Genomic DNA, 17,528 nt, shown 5'->3' on the forward strand with positions numbered 1-17,528 from the left:
TGTAGGACCCTGACTCAGATGTGGGGTGGCAGATTTCATGCTTTCCTAATCAAAAGTTTCCTCTTTTCGGGAATACTGGGAGTGCCCTTTACCGGGCAGGGAAGAAGGCCTTGTGCTTCTGCCCATCTCCTCACACACTATTCATTTATCAGCTGGAATACAGCCCATAGACAAACAGGCACCTGTGCTGCTGCCTACGTGTTTAGTGGTGCTGGCTCTGCCACTCCCTCACTACTCTTTGCTGTTGCCTTTTGCTTGCAGCCAGACGTTTCCCCAGGGCACTGCTGGCCTTTCCAAGGGTCTCAGGGCCAGGTGGTCATTAGGTTGCCTGCACGAATCCAACCGACTGCTGTCACCGTGCAGCACATCTTCAAGGCAGTCTCTCCATCTGGGACCATCAGCAGCGCCCCCAGAGACTTCACTGTGTCTGTAAGTCTTTGCCAGGCACTTCTGGCTTGGCTCTGGCCATGGGGAAAAGCCCTAACAGGGACCTGCTTGCCTTTGTGCATCCTTAGAGAGTCGTGCCCCGGCCTCTCCCAAGCACTGCAGTGGCCTAAGGGGCTGTTTCTGGGGATGGGATGGCTTTATCCCTCTTAAGACTTGTTTTGGCCAAGCATCTCAAGGCTCTTGATCAAAACTCAAGGAGCAGACTCCGCTTCACCAGAGCCTGCACCCAGCTACTGCTAGCGCCCCAGCAGAGGCTGGCCAGATAACACGTCTGCATGCAGTGTGCACGGTTCCTCTTTGTCATTTCGCGTCTGACCTGCTCCCCTTGTGCTCGGTCTCTAAGGGAGTGGGTGCGGAAGGAGAAGAGGAAACTCTCCTGGGGACCTTCATGTACGATGTGGAAGAACAAGCCATTCAGACCTTCCCTCTGAAGGTACAGGAAGTGCATGTGGGCCAGATGCCTGGGAGGAAAAGAGGTTTGCCTTCAAAGCCGTGGCAGAAGGACCGTGGATTGTTTCTCCCTGGGCCAAGGGGCCAGTGGGCAGCACCATCAGTCCTGGCAGCAGGGTGGATGGCATCCCCTCTTCCCAGGACACCCTTCTCTGCCCGCACTCCCACTCCTGCTGGCAAGGCAGCTGGAGGAGACAGCGGGCCTTCGCGGGGGTTGCACACTGGGCTGCCCTGCATGCAGGAGCGCCTGCCTGGCCTCTCTGTTAGCACAGAGAAAGCAGCAGAAGGAAGGGGCTGTGGGAAGGGGGACGCGGGCCCAGCTGAAGCAGGCGGTGGCAGGGAGGATGCCAGGTGTCTTCCCCCACAGCAGGAGTTTCCCCATGTCCCTGGCCTTCCCAGCAGCCCTGCTACCAGCGAGCCTTCGATGTCCACAGCTGCTCTCACCCCCTTTGGGGAGCTTGCTCCATCTCAGAAGGACTAGGGCTGGCAGAGGCAGATACCTACTGACTGTACTGTTGCTCTTTACGCTCCGGTCAAGCTGCTGCTTCTTCCTTATTTTCTTTACAGAACGAGCTTCCCAGGGCCTTTCAGTATATAAAACTTCTCATACAGAGCAACTGGGGAAACCCAGAGTACACCTGCATTTATCGAGTGCAGGTTCACGGGAAGATGGCAAACCACAACTAATGCCATTAGCCAGAAGACGGGGCGAGACCTTCTCGGACTGAGAATGAAAAAAAGGAGGCAAGAAGAGAAGAGAAGTGGTGTTTCCCTTTGGTGTGGGTCAATGTCATCTCACAGAGAGTCTCAAAAACAGCTCCTTTCTTGCTTTCACACAGTGAGGTATTTGTTCCTCAGCCTTTCCGCTTTCTTTCCACTGCACAGATGTTTTCCTAATAAAGGAAAAGGAGACAAGGCTTGCATAGCTGTTCTTTTCCTCTAATCCTTGAGCACTAGAGGCTTCATCCACCTCAGCCCAGGAAGGAGTCAGAGCCTGGCAGAGTTTGGGGTGAACGATGCCCACACACACCACTGACCCCTTCCATGCAGGGTTCACGGTGAGTCTGCTTTTCACCTGCAGAAGCAACTGAATTGAAAGGACCCTGACACGGCAATGTCAAGCACAGCAAAGCTAGGAGAGGGCAGAAGGAGGCTTGCTCTTTCACTCATCTTTCAACATCCCTGTGCCTTATGCTGTAGGGGTTTTTTCAGGATGTCCTCTCCATCTTTGCACAGACATGCCCTAGCTGCTCACTTTTACCTACGATATCCACTTACACGCAATAGAAACTTGTATAGAAATATATATATATGAGCATACAAACATGCAAAAACATATTTTATTCATTCATACATGCACTATACTATATATATATTTAGATATGTGTACATGCAAAGCACATATATACACATTTATAAGACTAAATAAATTAAGCATATATATTCAAAAGCCTAGGTTTAAATGGATAAAACATTCTTTAATAAGAGCTAATGGAATGAATAATGAAAATATAAATGTGAATAGAAAGTAATTAAAAGTAATTAAAAAAAGCCTCGGGGCCCTGCTGGGGCCTGTCGGCGCGGGGCCAGGGGCTCTGCGGGCCGCTGTGGAGAGCCGGGGCAGCGCTGGGGCCGTTGTGGGGAGCTGGGGTGGGGTCGTGATGGGGCCGTTGTGGGGAGCCGGGGTGGGGCCAGAGACGCTGCGAGACGCCTGGGTGGGGCCGGAGTCGTTGTGGGGAGCTGGGGCGGGGTCGTGGTGGGGCCGGAGTCCTTGTGGGGAGCTGGGGCAGGGCTGGAGTCATTCGGGGGAGCCGGGGCGGGGCCAGAGACGCCGCGAGACGCCTGGGTGGGGCCGGAGTCGTTGTGGGGAGCCGGGGCGGGGCCGTGGTGGGGCCGGGGCCGTTGTGGGGAGCTGGGGTGGGGCCAGAGTCGTTGGGGGAAGCTGGGGCGGGGCCGTGGTGGGGCCGGGACCGTTGTGGGCAGCCGGGGAGGGGCCGGGGCTGCTTCGGGGAGCCGGGGCAGGAGCCAGGGCCAGCCGGGACTGGGGCCCGCAGCCGGAGGGGGGCTGGCTGCCCTTGGGGGCCGAGGCCGCAGCGGGGCACCCTGCGCCTGCCTCCCCCTGCCCCCAGCCGTCCCCTCTGCCGGGGGGTTCTGCCGTGCTCGGGCCCCACCACGCTGCCCTGGCGGGGACCCCCAGCCCCGGCCCGGCCCCAGGGACGGCAGCCCCTGAGGGCTGCGTGTGGAGGCGAGGGCGGCCCCCAAGGGCTGCGTCGGCCCTTGTCCTCCCGCCGCGCGGCTGGGCCCTGGGGGGCTGCTGGGGACTGTAGGCCGTGGTGCTAGAAAAGGTCTAGAGCTGCACCCCAGTCCCCAGCCAGCCCTTCCATGGCATGGGGAAGCCCTGCGCAGCGCGGGGGCCTGCTCTTGCCCCAGCCCCCGTCTCTGCAGAGAGCAGGGTAGGCGAAAGCTTGTCTTCTCCTTTCCTCTTGGTTTCGCACCCCATGCAGGGTAGCTGGCACTTTGTGGCAAAGACACAGTGTATGGGTCTGTTCTGCGCTGCCACAGACTGCTGGAAAGAGCGTGTGTCCTACCCCTCGCAGGATGGTCCTGATTCCTTCAGGGCCAGAGTTTTCTGCCATTTAGTTCCCACAGAGACAAGACAGCCACACGTGGTGAAGAGACAGCACTGCTTCTTTGGGAAAAGGGCAGCAGAGGGCAAAGCGGCAGCACAAGCCCAGGCCCCTGGGGCAGAGAGGCCAGGAAGCTCCCAGACTTCCCAGCACGCTCAGGTGGCCCCTGTGGACGGAGCAGAGCTCCAGCAGCAAATGCAGCTGCCTGCCAGAGCACGCTGCCACCTCTCCCACAGGCTTCTGACGCGGGAGGGCAGGGTTCCTCGGTTGGCTCTGGATGGAGACTTTGTCCTTGGAGCTCTCAGGATCAGGATGGTTTGGACCACCAGGGAACGGATTGAGGACCCGGTTCTCTGCTGCAAGGGCTGAAAGGCTGAAAGAGGAAGGACCAGAGCAGAGATCAACTGCCTGCATCTGCGCAGACCCCAGGCATCCCCTCCCCTCCTGCCAGGGCCAGTGCCAGCCAGCTCTTCCCAGGGCCAGGAGAGAGCAGGGGGGACAAATGGATCAGCTGCACATGTCTGGCTGGCAATGTCCCCAAAGGCCCCTAAAATCTCTCTCTCCTTTCCGCACATGGCTCTTGCTGCGCACAGGGAGCAGAAGCCTCCTTGCCTGGTGTCGGGGATTGGCGCCCCTGAGGGGGGCTTGTTTGCGACAACTGAAGATCTCGAGTGGAGTCAGCGGAACATCATCGGACTCAGAGTGGCAGGTGAAGAGGACCCACCTACCACCACACGGGAGCCCCACCACCACCACCACCGCCGAGACTCCCAAAGGAAGAGGACCAACGGGACACCGCTGGATCCACGGGTGGTGATATCTTTTTTCTCTCTCTCTCTCTCTCTTTTCCCCTTTTTCTCTCTTTTTCCCTCTCTTTTGTTGAATCTGTTTGAAACGTGTGACACGGGACGTGTCCAGCTAGTTGATCCTATTTGACCACATGCCTTATCTTTGTGTTAATAAATCTTAAAACTGGTTGGCTGGTGTCGTTTCACCTTAATTCAGTCCAAGGGCATCACAAACTTTGTCATTGGTCCCAAGGGGAGGGAGGTCGTCCTGAACAACTCCTTTCAGGCCACGACAACTGGTATAGTAAATACCAGTGTTTTTCCTTAGTGCATATGATGTCATTTTTTTCACTGTTCCTAATTAGGCTTGAAGCAAAAACACTACGAAAAGAAATGTGTTTATTTTCTTTTTTTCTTGAAGGAATAGTCAAAGAATCTGTTGTTCTCCTCACTAGGCAATGACTTTCTCATGTTGCCATGCCTCACGTGAGGGGTCTGTTTCTAAGAAAACAATCATAAGTTAGACGAACAATTCTACTTCACTATCCTGTCTCCCTGTGGCCATAAACAACCGATAGGGTGTAACAACAAATCAAAATGGAATGCTGCTTCCTGTTAATTTTCTTCCATTCTCCAACTCTTTGGTGCTGAAAGAATATCTCCTTTTCTTTGCTCTAAGTATGGCACCTTCTAGCTCCCGTTGGTGTTGAAAGACACAGCGAAGAGACTTTCCTTGTTCACCTTTTCCACATCGCTTATAGTTGTAGGGATCTCTCTCCTACCTCTCTTGGCTGTCTCTTTTCCCTCCTGAAGAGCCCTCCGCCAACCTTCTCTTCCTTTAACAGATGTTAGGTCATATCTTTGAGTATTCTTGTCATGTTTTTCCGTATCTTTTCCAGTTCCATGATATCCCCTTGCCCCCCCAGTATGTTGCAGACTTACAATTGGCATTCAGGATTTTGGCTTATTGTGTGGTGAGAGTCCTTTCAAGATGCTTTGATACACTCATTGCGTACTTGAGACTACATTTATACAAGATTATCATTTTCCTGCACAGTGGCAGACATAAGATTAGTTAAACTCAATAGAGAGATGGTACATCCAGAAGGTAGTTCATCCCAGCACCAATCTCAGACACTTAGAATGACATGAAACATTACCTGGAAGTAACTTCTCTTTGTTAATTATACAGGAAGCTTTGAAAATCACCTTTGAGAAGGCTCCCAACTTTTCAATGGGCAAGAATATGTGTGATAAGCATCACCTTAAATATTAACGTTATCCTACCTATATGATAATTTTCCAGAGGTTTGGGCTTCATCGGGTAATCTAACAATTTTGAGGAAGTATTTCACACCACGGGTGATATTGGGTAGGGTCCAGCTGCAGGTTCTACTCTTCCTTCTGAGAGGTTGCAGCAGCCAGGGGTATGACAAAGATGCAAGCATTCAGTTTCTGGTGGGTTGGAGCTCCTTGTACCAGACAAGGCTTTGAGAACTGGGGAATGAGTGTTGATGCCTCTGATAGCATGTACCTGGTAACCTTTTAGGAAAACTAATCTGAAACTTCAGGTGTTCCAAGTTGTCTGAAGTGCTGGCTATATAGATTGCTGTAAATTAATGGTATACCTAGTAGGCTGAGGCACAAATAACCACTGGTCAGTTTGTGAAGTCTTGGTTACTCAGACATTTCTTGAGATGCTCAGAAACCACAGTATCCATGGAATTTGGTTAGGATTCCCATGCAGATCTCCTTGGCTGTGGATGTTGCTGCATCCCAAATCATGGGGAAGATCTGATGGTGGAGAAAAAAATCTTACTGCTCTCCTGAAACGCAGAAAACAGAAGAGAAAATACAACTAAGGATTAGTTGTCACGTGACCACTTAAAAGTTGGACACTTAATCGGAGGTTGCAGTTAAGACACTTCCAACAGACACTTCTTTTAGGACCGAATGAATTTCTCTTCTCCTCACTGTCTGCAGAAGCAGCCCAGAGAGCTAGATTAGACTACACATCTAGATCATAAGAGGAGCTTGGACACCTGCCTCACAGATGGCTATCTTTTGGCAGATCCATATTCCCTAATATAGGAATTTGAAAGCACAGTTGCCAATTCATGGAGGTCAAGGAACATTTGAAAATTTCTAAATTTTCCCTCCTCGGCTGAAGCCTTGGAGGGCTGTCCTGATGACATCAGAAAAGGCATTAGATACTTAATGCTTAAGCAATAAAGCTCCATGTTTGATTAGCTCTTTTTTTTTTTTTTTTTTAAGAAACTAATGATGGCTTGACTGGCTCTTCATTGTCTGTGATAGGAGCTAGAACACCAAGCTCACATGTGAAAACTTAAAACCGAGACACTTGCAGTTAGGCATCTTTGCCTGGTGTGAAGAATCCCACCCCTCCAGAGCAGTCCATTGTGCTGAACATTAGATAGCCATAGTGTTGAAGTCTGTTTGTAGGGCTGTCATCTAGGCTCCCATTAAAGTAAGAGGAAAAATGCACCTGACTCATCTGTCTGAGGGACCTACTTTAGGTGGTGGTGACCAACATGTAAGGCATGCCTCTCTTTCTTTCCCATTAGTATAAAGAGCATTTGGTCTTGCTTGGAAGTAGCTGTCTGTTTTGTCAGTTGTCTATTTTTGGACAGAATAATGCCACTGATAATTAGGAGAAAGTTAGGAAGGTCAAAATCCCTCCTTCACTCTCATCTATGAATCCACACTGTCCATCCGTTCATAGCACTTGGAGCCATCACTAACTGTTTGCTGAGATCACTGTTGATCAGCCAGAACACTATGGAGTCTGTTTCCAGATACATTGCTTTGTGTATGATCTGAAGATCTTTTTGTTCTGTGTCTATAGAACACAACATTTCTTATTGGAATACAAGGAATGGCTAGTATTGATATTTAATAGAATGTCTATTTTTTTCCAACAGATAACAATTAAGCTCAGGCGATGGCTGAAGAAAATCACATGGTACTAACTAGATTTGTGCTTGTTGGATTGTCCGATCTTCCAGAGATGCAGGTCCCACTTCTTCTCCTATTTTTATTTATCTACGTGATCACCATTCTGGGGAGTTTAGAGGTGGTCATGATAATTAGGGTTGACACACAGCTGCACACACCAGTGTACTTCTTTCTCAGCAAGCTCTCATTTCCAGATGCTTGCTTCTCCTCTATGGTAGTTCCCAATATGCTGGCAAATTTCCTAACAGAGAAGAAAGATATTTCTTATAGCCAGTGCCTACACTGCATTTGATACACACTCGTGGGTTGCTGAGCTTGAAGTTTTGCTACTCCAGTGTCATCCATCACTTCTACTCTGAAATCACTGCCCTCCTAAAACTCTCCTGCTGTATCTAAGGCTGGAATAAATCTGAAAGCCAATTCATTAATATTAATTATAACTAAGTGGACAGTATTAAATATAGTGAAGTCTTAATTAAGTTTACTCCAAATGAGCACAGCTGTTAAGCACATACTTAAGCTTCAGGCAAGGAATGTTTCACAGATGGATGCCCATGAAGAAAGCAACTTTTAAATGAAGGAAGTTTCTGCAATGGCCCTTAGCTAAAATAAGCATGATTTATTAGAGAAATATAATTCACTGCTTTGCACACTTGACTCCTCTTGTTATACTGAAGTCCACCGTAATTTATGCTTGGTACAGTTAGTTTGGGTTGAGTTCAGTAGTATTTGCCCTCTGAGAGGACCTCTTTTCAGCCTCCATGAAGTTCTTGGTCATATGGTAAACAGGATACAATTACAGTGGTGATTTCCAGACATAAAGGATCAATTTGAGAAATCGGTGTCTTTTAAGTCAGAGCTGTAGAAGCTATTACACATTAAGGGGAGAGACTGATTTGAAGGGGCATATGCACACTGGAAGTTGTCTGGTTACCCCACGCATACTTCCACTACCTTAACATGTCTAAGATTCTATACAAGTTCAAGTGAAACTCTAAACGTAGGCAGTCCAGAAGAGGAGAATAAATTCTAAACCTCAGCATCCAATTCAACTTTATATGAAATAGTCATATGGCTTCTCTCTCACCTGTGGCTTCACAGCATGAAGATTTTATTTTTATCCCACATCAGAACTAAGCAAAGAAAGGTTAATGAGCTGTTTTTGTATAATTAGCTGTTGAGGATAAGGCCTAAGTCTATACTTCCTCCAGACTCAGAGAATTTCTAATGATCCCTTCTGTGACCAGCTTGCAACTCTCTGCTGAGCTATGCTTTACTTCAGGGATTCTGTCCATGAGGGCCAAATAAGTAAATGTACCGAGAAGCTGTCTCCCTACATAAGCCCTTTGGGGCAAAGTCAATCATTCTGGCCAAAAGGTTGGTGCAATTCACTGCTTCTTCTTGCTGCTGGAGCTGAAATAATGATTTTCTTTCTTTTCAAATATCAGCTTGCAAACTTCCGCTTCTCTCCTCACGTTACATTAGAATCATTTTAAAAATGGAGGCAAAATCGATCACATTTCTTGTTTCTGTCTTAGGATGCTGCATACATATTGTATGCAATTCAGAGCCGATTCTGAAACACTCATCTGGATGCTAGGTAAGACTACAGTATTATACAGCGAGTGAAGGATTCTAGGCATACACTTCAACTCTAGAATAAGATTTGATTGTACAGTCTTCAAGCTTGAAAATTTATTGTTTCAGAGCAAATGCTGATTATTGGAATACATCTGCACTGCACGTTTTCCATATGACTGAAATTCTTACTCTAATTACTAGGCATCACTTCCAGACTTTAAATAGGTGTCACCAGCTCATTGTGATAATGCCTCTGTGAAAACATTTGACTAGCTAGTCTGCTGTCCTGAACTGAGTATGTAGGCTGAGCAGAGAAGACAGAGGGAAGACACAAGAGCAGGACTACTCTAAGGATCCAGAGTCATGCTGGAAACCTGCAGCCTTGCCAGGAGCATTACACAGGTCTGAGCCTGCGAGGAAGTCTCCATGATTTTTGCCAGTATGGCCCCGGGAATTTTTTTTTGGACAGAATAAAAATGTGCCTCAGCAACGAGAAAAACTTTCCACTTCTGCCTGTGCTGCAATATTATTTATTGTTTGCAGAAGGAAAGACCTTGGTCCCAGCATTAGCATTGAGTACACCTAGAACAGTAATAATGAGAAGGAGGAGAATGATCGATCATGGTTCTTTCCATAAGATGTGGATGCTCAGGTTCCCTCAGGAAAATGTGTTCATTGAGTGGTGAAAGCGAAGAATAGCTGCAGCATAAACCCAAGAAACATCCTACCAGCCACTTATGATACGTTGGAGCCTCATGAAGAGATTTGTAAAGTGAAAACAACATCTATTGTGCAACTTGAAGTAAAATCTAGTTTCGTACAGAAGTGGAGTGCAATGACGTACCTCAAGCTGGAATAGCCACACTGATGGGTACCGCTGAAACTCTAAGGATGACAGCTAAGTTACAAATTCACTGATGCGCTTCGTACCTGAGCAACGCTACTGAGCACTCCCCACTGCCTCCTCCCACACTTTAGGACAGGGTAGTAGAGAGATGCAACTACAGCATACTGTATTTCAGGAGCTCCTAATCATGTCTTAACTAAAGCTATAACAAATGTCTTTGAAAAGCAGAAGACAGCTCAGTGACTGGGAGAGGCCTTGATATACTGCAAAAATAGTATGTGCTCTCCTTCTGTGGAAAAAGGGGAACTGCAGGGGTGGCTCAGGTGGAAAAAAAAATTGACTCACGTGGTGGCACACAGATTTGCTTCAGGTAGCTCTGCATTTAGGTCCACTCTTCCCCTCTCTGTTTTGCCATTATCTGCCTTGAGTACATATCATCACTCTTTTATGACCTGCTTGGCTTGCAGCCAAATTCCAGCTCCTGAAAGGCTTTAGAGGATTTATTCTGCCAGTGGGGATTTGCTGAGAACCTAGCCATAGTTAGATGCTATCTAAAGCATCAAAGCTTTGTACTTTCTAGTGGATAGTCTAAAAAAGGAACTCTGATTGTGGCATCCTATGTAACCCATGCAATTGCTCTCTCTTGTTTCACACTGATTGTTTTCCTCATTCCAACAGGTATACTATCATGAAATATGATAAATATGGCTAAAGGCAATAACACCGCGGTGACACAGTTCATGCTCCTAGGACTGACAGACAAGCCAGAGCTGCAGCTTCCTCTCTTCATCATCTTCTTAATGATTTATCTCATCACCCTGATAGGCAATCTTGGGATGGTGACCCTGATCAGGATAACCCCCCAGCTGCACACTCCCATGTACTTCTTCCTCTGCAATTTGTCTATTATTGATCTTTGCTATTCCTCTGTCATTTCTCCAAGGATGCTAATTGGCTTCTTAGTGGAAAACAAAGACATTCCTTACTCAGCATGCTTTGCCCAGCATTTCTCTTTCCTTGTGTTTGTGACTACAGAAGTGTTCTTGCTGGCTGTGATGGCATATGACCGCTACATGGCTATTTGTGTCCCACTTCTCTATACTATGTCTATGCCCAAGCGAGTCTGTATTTGGCTGGTGGCCGGGTCATACCTGGGGGGGATTCTGAACTCACTAACGCAGACATGTTGCTTGCTGCGGCTTCCATTCTGCGGGCCTAATGTCATCAACCATTACTTTTGTGACACTAACCCTCTGCTGAAACTCACCTGCTCTGATGGCCATATCAATGAGGTTTTACTTGTGACTTTCAATGGGGCCATTTCTATGTCTGTGCTGCTCATCATCATCCTCTCATATGCGTGCATCCTCTTCTGCATCCTGAGGAGTAGGCCTGCTGAAGGAAGAAGGCACAAGGCCTTCTCCACCTGTGCCTCCCACCTTTTGACTGTTACCTTGTTCTATGTGCCTGCAGGACTGAGCCACATGCAGCCGGGCTCCAAGTACTCACCAGAAATGGAGAAAGTCACTGCTGTATTTTATACCACTATAGTCCCCATGCTCAACCCTCTGATCTACAGCATGAGGAACAAGGAGGTGAAGGAGGCACTTAGGAAAGCAACAGCAAATTACGTATTTGTGAGTTAACCTGCTGGCTGACTGACTCCATACAGTTGATAGGACTTTTTAAGAGTGATTTTTATGCCAGCCATCTGGAGTTGTAGGGAATCACCTATATTTACAGAAATGCAGCAAATTAGAAACATGCCTTAAAATCTACTGAGACAGAATGTTACCTAGCATCCTGTCATTAGGGGCCTCTGTGATAATCATTTCCCTGTCATCTCTTGATTTATTTTGTGAAATGTCTTGTAATATCGTAAGAGGTGGTTAAAAATAAACTCATAAGGGATTTCCGTCTTAGGCTTGGTTTCTTAAGAAATTGCTATAATTCAAGCAGGGATTCCTCCAGGAGGAAGTTCGAGAACGGGAGACTTTGCAGGAGGTATTTACAGAAAACTTACTTGGGACAAACAAGAGGAAAATCTCATTTGACTCAAGGAGGATGTGCTCATGGAAAGCAAGAAAGGCAGGAGGAGCAGAGAGCACTGAGCTGACAGAAAATGAGATCAGTAAGTCCATGTCTTGTGATTCAGAAACATGAAGATGCTGAACAGTCGAGCTCATCACATAGCTGAGAGACCAAACCAGCAGAGCTTGGAGGCAGCAGAGCTCTGTCTGGGCCAAAAACTCACTGCTGCATTGCCTCCAGGCCTGGAGTGGGCCTCCACCCAAGCAGCTGGGATGTCTTCCTGCTGAACCCCCAGGCACTTTTGTCCCTGGGACCTGCACATCCAGCTTTAGCCTGTCTCTGCCTCTACCTGACAGCATAGTCATGCCCTCAAGCACCAAGATGTGTTTCCTCTTACACTTGATTTCAGACAGCTGCACAGCTGAGAAGGTACCACCAAGGGATGCTGCAGAATCTCATGCTCTTTGAAGCAGAGGGGAGGGATTGCAAGTTTTTAAGAGATCTTTAGCAATAAGAGTTAGGATGCCAAGTCTCTAGAAGGAAGGGGGTTTATTTGGTCACTTAGTGTTAATACCTATTCGTAGATGACTACATCTGAATTAGCCTACAGATTTTTTTTGCGGGGGCAGGGGGGGATAAAAGAGGGAAATAACTTCTGGAACGTGACTGTCATGGGACGACCGACTATCTTTACAGTCCCGGACCATGAGGGTTTCATGCGGCGCAAGGGAGGGAAGGAGGGGACAAGGAGGTTTACTGCATGACTCCACAACTTATTTTAAAGATCTAAATTTACTATACAAGTTACAACAGTACAAAGCAACAATTCTTATCAACAGAAACTTAGTTCAACTAGAATACTTATTTTCCAATTCTAATTGATCTTACTGACGCATTGCCTGAGCAGCCAACATACACTCAATCCCAGGGATGTAACTGCAGGAGGGTGCCCCCATCCCGAGAGGATCCGCAAGCTGGCAGACCCACTGTCACCTGCGAAGAGCCAAAGACAGCCTCCTGGGCCAACCTATTTATACCCTTTAGGGGAAGGTGGAAGTGGAGTTGCTAGGCCAGTTGTAGTTCTCTTGCGCAGTCACAGTCCCTAGCTCTTGGCTGCAGGGTTCAACTCTCCTCTGTCATTTATACGACGATCGCACCCACAGTCATGGGGTGGAGGGGGATAGCCAAATATCCCCACTGGCAGGCTAGCTGCCTTGAGCACTCTTCAGCACTGAAGAAAGGAGTTTGAGTGACTGCGAATGCCTGTTTTACTCTTGCAGTGGTGGTCCCAAGGAGAGATCCCATAGCTCGGGTAAGAAGGGATTAATTCCAGTCTGCAATGATTAACGCTGTCCCAGCAGTGAAAGCAGGTGTTATTTCCCAAGGTCTTGACGAGGAGGAGATAGTCCAGACCACCCTAATTAACACTGTTCCGGCAGTGAGAGAAGGCTTTGTTTCCCAGGGTCTTGGTGCCCAAGCAGGTCTCATTTCAAAGCTTTGATATCCTCCCAGTGCCCAAGCAGGCCTTATCTCAAAGCCTTGACATCCTCCCCTTTGGAGTGTGAAGCACAGGAATGCAGACTGCTTGTGACTGGCACCAGACGGGGGGGGAAGCTGGGAGCATTCCCTCACACAGATGAAACCCAAATCCTTGCCTGTTTCTTGCAAAACATGAAAGAATTAAATGAACAAAGTCTCTGAAGAGAAAAGCCACTGCTCTGCCACAAAAAGCCAGTCCTTCTGTTGGTGCTGTATTCTCCTTGCAACTTCTAGGACCTTTTCCTTCCTCGTGTTCACTTCCTGCAGTTCAGCGGCAGCCTCTTCCAGAAGTTTATTCTTCTCTTCCTCTAGCTGTTTTGAGTCCAGACTCATGAGGCAATCTCTACCTTCACTTTTCTGATTGAGATCATTCAAAGTGTGGCAACACCCAAGCAGAACATGCTGTTGACTCGGTGGCAGCCTTCCTGGGGCACAGCCAACATCAATAATGCAATGGTGCAGGAGCAGCTTGTGGCTCTCCATTAATTGAAGTATCAAGAGAAGGCGTGCCACAGCAGGGTCCGGACCGTATATGGACAGCAGCAAGCGCACTAGTCTGTTCTTTACAGTGAGGTAGCAACACAGTTGTATCCCAGGTCCTAATGTGTAATAACAGAGCACAGAATGGTAAGGAGTAGCAAAAGCTCCTCCCTGGGGAAGGATCACCTTATAGAACTGGCAAGGAGCAATCCAAACAATTTGATCTTGAAAGGAAGAAAACTCCTCCTAGACAGAGACAGCAAGACCCAATCTGGAGCTCAGTGGCTGCTCTTGGTCAATTTGAGAGCCATAAGACGAAGAGAAGGAAAAACAGGACACACAGCCCTTCTATAAGCTAGATAGGAAAGTACATGTTCCCTTCCCACTATAACACACACTGACCAGTAGACAAAATTAGATCTTTGGAAGCCAAAACGGGTACCTGGAGGCTGGACTACTGGCCTGTAACACTCCTCACTGGCAATGCCCTCAGCCACCTGAGTTAACAGGACACCTATTTGCTGTGCCAGGCTTCTGTTATCAGGGGATTGGTGTACCTAGGAAACAAGGAAGAGGGCATGGGAGGAAGGCAATGAGAGGAAAGGGGAAAAATTAACTCAAAGTAAAATTTGGGTAACCAAGACTGTCTTAGTGGGGCTGATGCATCTACTGATCTTGGAAGTCGTGGCTTCGCAGTATCTAGTATGAGACCTTCAGGGCTTGATTCTCAGAGATGTCGAATGCCAACAACTCCAACTGCAGTTGCAAAGGTAGGGAAAGAGGTGCTGAAAGTAGAGGACCGGGTACTGCTGAGTCCCAACCACAGTTCTGCCACTGCCTCCAATGTGAATAAACTGTCATTTTCAGCAGTGCCAGCCAGCAGCTCCCACCAAAGTCTATGGGAACAGCTGGATATGCAGCACTGCCGAAAAAGGAGAATGAGGAAAGAATTTATCAGGGGTAAGGTCATTCGCCAAGGCCAGGGCCTTTTGCAATCTCAGTCTGTCCATTTAAGCTCTCTGCACTTCCATTTCTAGAATAATTAACAGAATTCTGCCCAAGGATGTGCTAGCAACTGTAGATATGACTAGAAGTCAAGGCTGTATTAGCCCCAAACATAGATGAACAGCTTTGAAAAATATCAAGCCCTTTAATATACGAATGCGTCGAGGAGAATAAACTTAGCATCAATTGTTACAAACAAACCACTTCCGACATAAAACATAAAGCAACTCACTACATCCACATTCAAGCAGCTTGAGTGGCAAAGACTCTTTATTTGCTTCTGAGCAAAAGCAACATGAACAGGAAGCTGAGAGATTTCTGAAGGAAGCCACCTGAACACAAAAGAAGGTGAAGAAGGGAAGGCTGAAACACTTCAGAAGATCCTGGTGACACCACAGCTCCTTGTCAGCTCTTAACACATTGCTGGCCAAAGGGCCAACAGGGCTCACTAACTTGGCAACCTGGGAAGGAGGGTCTCTCCCCTGCAGGACAGCCAGGCAGTCATTCATTTCCTGGGTGAATGGAGTAGGTGCCTGGCAGTCTTCCTTCAGCACAGGCAGCCTAGCTCTGATCTCAGCCTGAGGAGGGATGGACTCTGCAATTCAGTCCAATCCACAAGAGAGGCTTATTCTTATATCATTGAATTATATATGATATATATTAATTATTTACTAGTTATATATATTAATTTTATATATTGAATTATATCTATTATGGTCATTGGATGCAAAAGGCTTCATGTTTTAATTTTCTTAAATTGCACTTCTTTCTGAAATCAGAGCCCTGAACACCTGAGAAGAAACCTCCCTCAGCCCCTTATCTGAGCTGTCATGCTGCAGTGATGAATAGACTATGGCACTACTAACAGCCACTGTTTTCTTCTGAGCTGCCACCTCCTCCATAGTTATCCCCACATGAGCACTGGGGTAACCTCCTTTGGCAATCACCTTACTAGAGACTAAGGACAGAGTGTGAAATACATGTGCCACTTAAGTAGCAGAATCCATTGCTCCCCTACCCCTCACTGCACGCTAGACATATTGGCCTGAGAAAGGCCTGCTAGAGCAGAGAGAACTGTCCCCTACACTCTCAGGTAAATGCATCACTGAATATTTTTCTCTTTCAGGGATCAAGTGCCATTTTTAACAGAATTTGTTCTCCCACAGGCACCACAAGGTTCTCCCAGAACATCAGGACAACTGTTGACTGAAATCAGAGTCCTTTTTCTCTCCTCTCATGAGGCAAGACTGGCGAAGGCACAATCCCCCAGAGCCAGCATTGCTGTGGCCTGGCATGCCAGTCACAGTGACCTAAAGGACACCTTCTGCACAATATTGGCCAAAGGCCCCCATTTTGCCCTGCTTCTGCTATCCTTGACGCTGGCTTTTATCCAAGGCAATGGAAAAGGAGGACTCAATTTCATGGGTAAAATAGTGCTCCAAAATGGAGAGGCAGTTTAAAGAGAAACCAGGAGCACAAATTAAATAGAATGTTACTCTTAAATCACTCTAGAATCTAGCCAAGGACCTGGCTTCTCTGACTAGTTTATCCCTCCGATTCCTCTGAAAAGTCAGGCTCCGAAAGTCTACCACTCCCCTCTTCCCTCCATTTCTGTTGTCTCACAAGTAGCAGTATTACCACATAGGGTGCCTCTGCTGTCCTCTGAAACACAAGGGTCTCCATCCTTCCCTGAGCTCTCCAGTCTCTCTGTAAGAGCTCTCTCCTCTTCTGAGAGCTCCTGGTATCTGCACCTGCGTAACCTTGGGGTTTCACAACTGCCCACTACTGCCCAGTTGGCTGGCTTTGCATAGCCTCAAAAGCTGGCTACATGCCTGTGACAAGGATGGAAAAAGACACAGTACAACTGAGTAAAGGAGTTAAAATCATTAGATAGGAAAATCCTCTGTGAACCACAGACTATTTGAAGAAACAGTGTGACAGAGAACAGGGACAACATGCACCAAGCTCTGCTACACAGCAATACGAGGTACTCCCAAGGAGTCAGGATTAAGGCCCTCAAAAGCAGCACAGACGGTACAACGTCGGAGGAGATACAGAGTGTTTCACTACATCTCTGGCTCCAAGCCAGTCATGGCCAGTCACAGCCAAATGCAATCAGGTGGCTTATTCAGAGGTGTGTGCAAAAGTGAAAAAAGAAATCCAGACAACAAATTAATTCTGAAGAGGAGCTCTGCTGTGGTTTGCCTGTTGTAGAGGTAACACTAGGAACATCCTGTTGCCAGGCTGTGCTATACTACACAAATGAAAAGACTGTCACTGTTTTAAATTAACACTGTGGAGCTTAACCTAGTCCTTTCTAGTAACGATGATATCCACAGCCATCCAGGATCCCTCCACGAAGTTTTAAACCTGGCTTTCTCAAAAGGCAGTGTTGCAGAAGAGCCTCACAAACCCTGATTTGTATCTTCTGACTGAACACCCTATGAAACAGGAGCTCAGCAAGGGCTTAGCCAGAAACTCAAGGGTATAAGGAAAACACAGTTCTCATGAAGAAAGCTCCATCATGATACCAGGATGCAAAATGAAGGGCTAAAGCAAGACATGTCTTTGGGGGAATATATATACACATATATAAAGCTGTCGAAAAAAATGAACGTATCTTGAAAGAGCAATAAACAAATACGGAGAACTAGATTAGGGTCGTCCCCAGCCACTGTGCCTTGGCTCAGGCGCACTGAGCAGCCCAAGAGCAGAGAGCGGGCAGCTTTAGTGCTTTCCTTTCCGGCACAGCCTGCG

General features: G+C 47.5%; 1 protein-coding gene across 1 annotated transcript; it reads left to right on the forward strand.

The window, feature by feature from the left end:
- Positions 1–10,420: 10,420 nt before the first annotated feature.
- On the forward strand, positions 10,421–11,468 carry LOC112992452 (olfactory receptor-like protein COR8). Its single transcript, XM_026115536.2, has one exon. The coding sequence runs from the start codon at positions 10,421–10,423 to the stop codon at positions 11,360–11,362; it is 942 nt and encodes a 313-aa protein (XP_025971321.2). The 3' UTR covers positions 11,363–11,468.
- The last annotated feature ends 6,060 nt before the right edge of the window (positions 11,469–17,528 follow it).

This window comes from Dromaius novaehollandiae, chromosome 5 (assembly GCF_036370855.1).
Source record: "Dromaius novaehollandiae isolate bDroNov1 chromosome 5, bDroNov1.hap1, whole genome shotgun sequence".
Lineage (NCBI taxonomy): Eukaryota > Metazoa > Chordata > Aves > Casuariiformes > Dromaiidae > Dromaius > Dromaius novaehollandiae.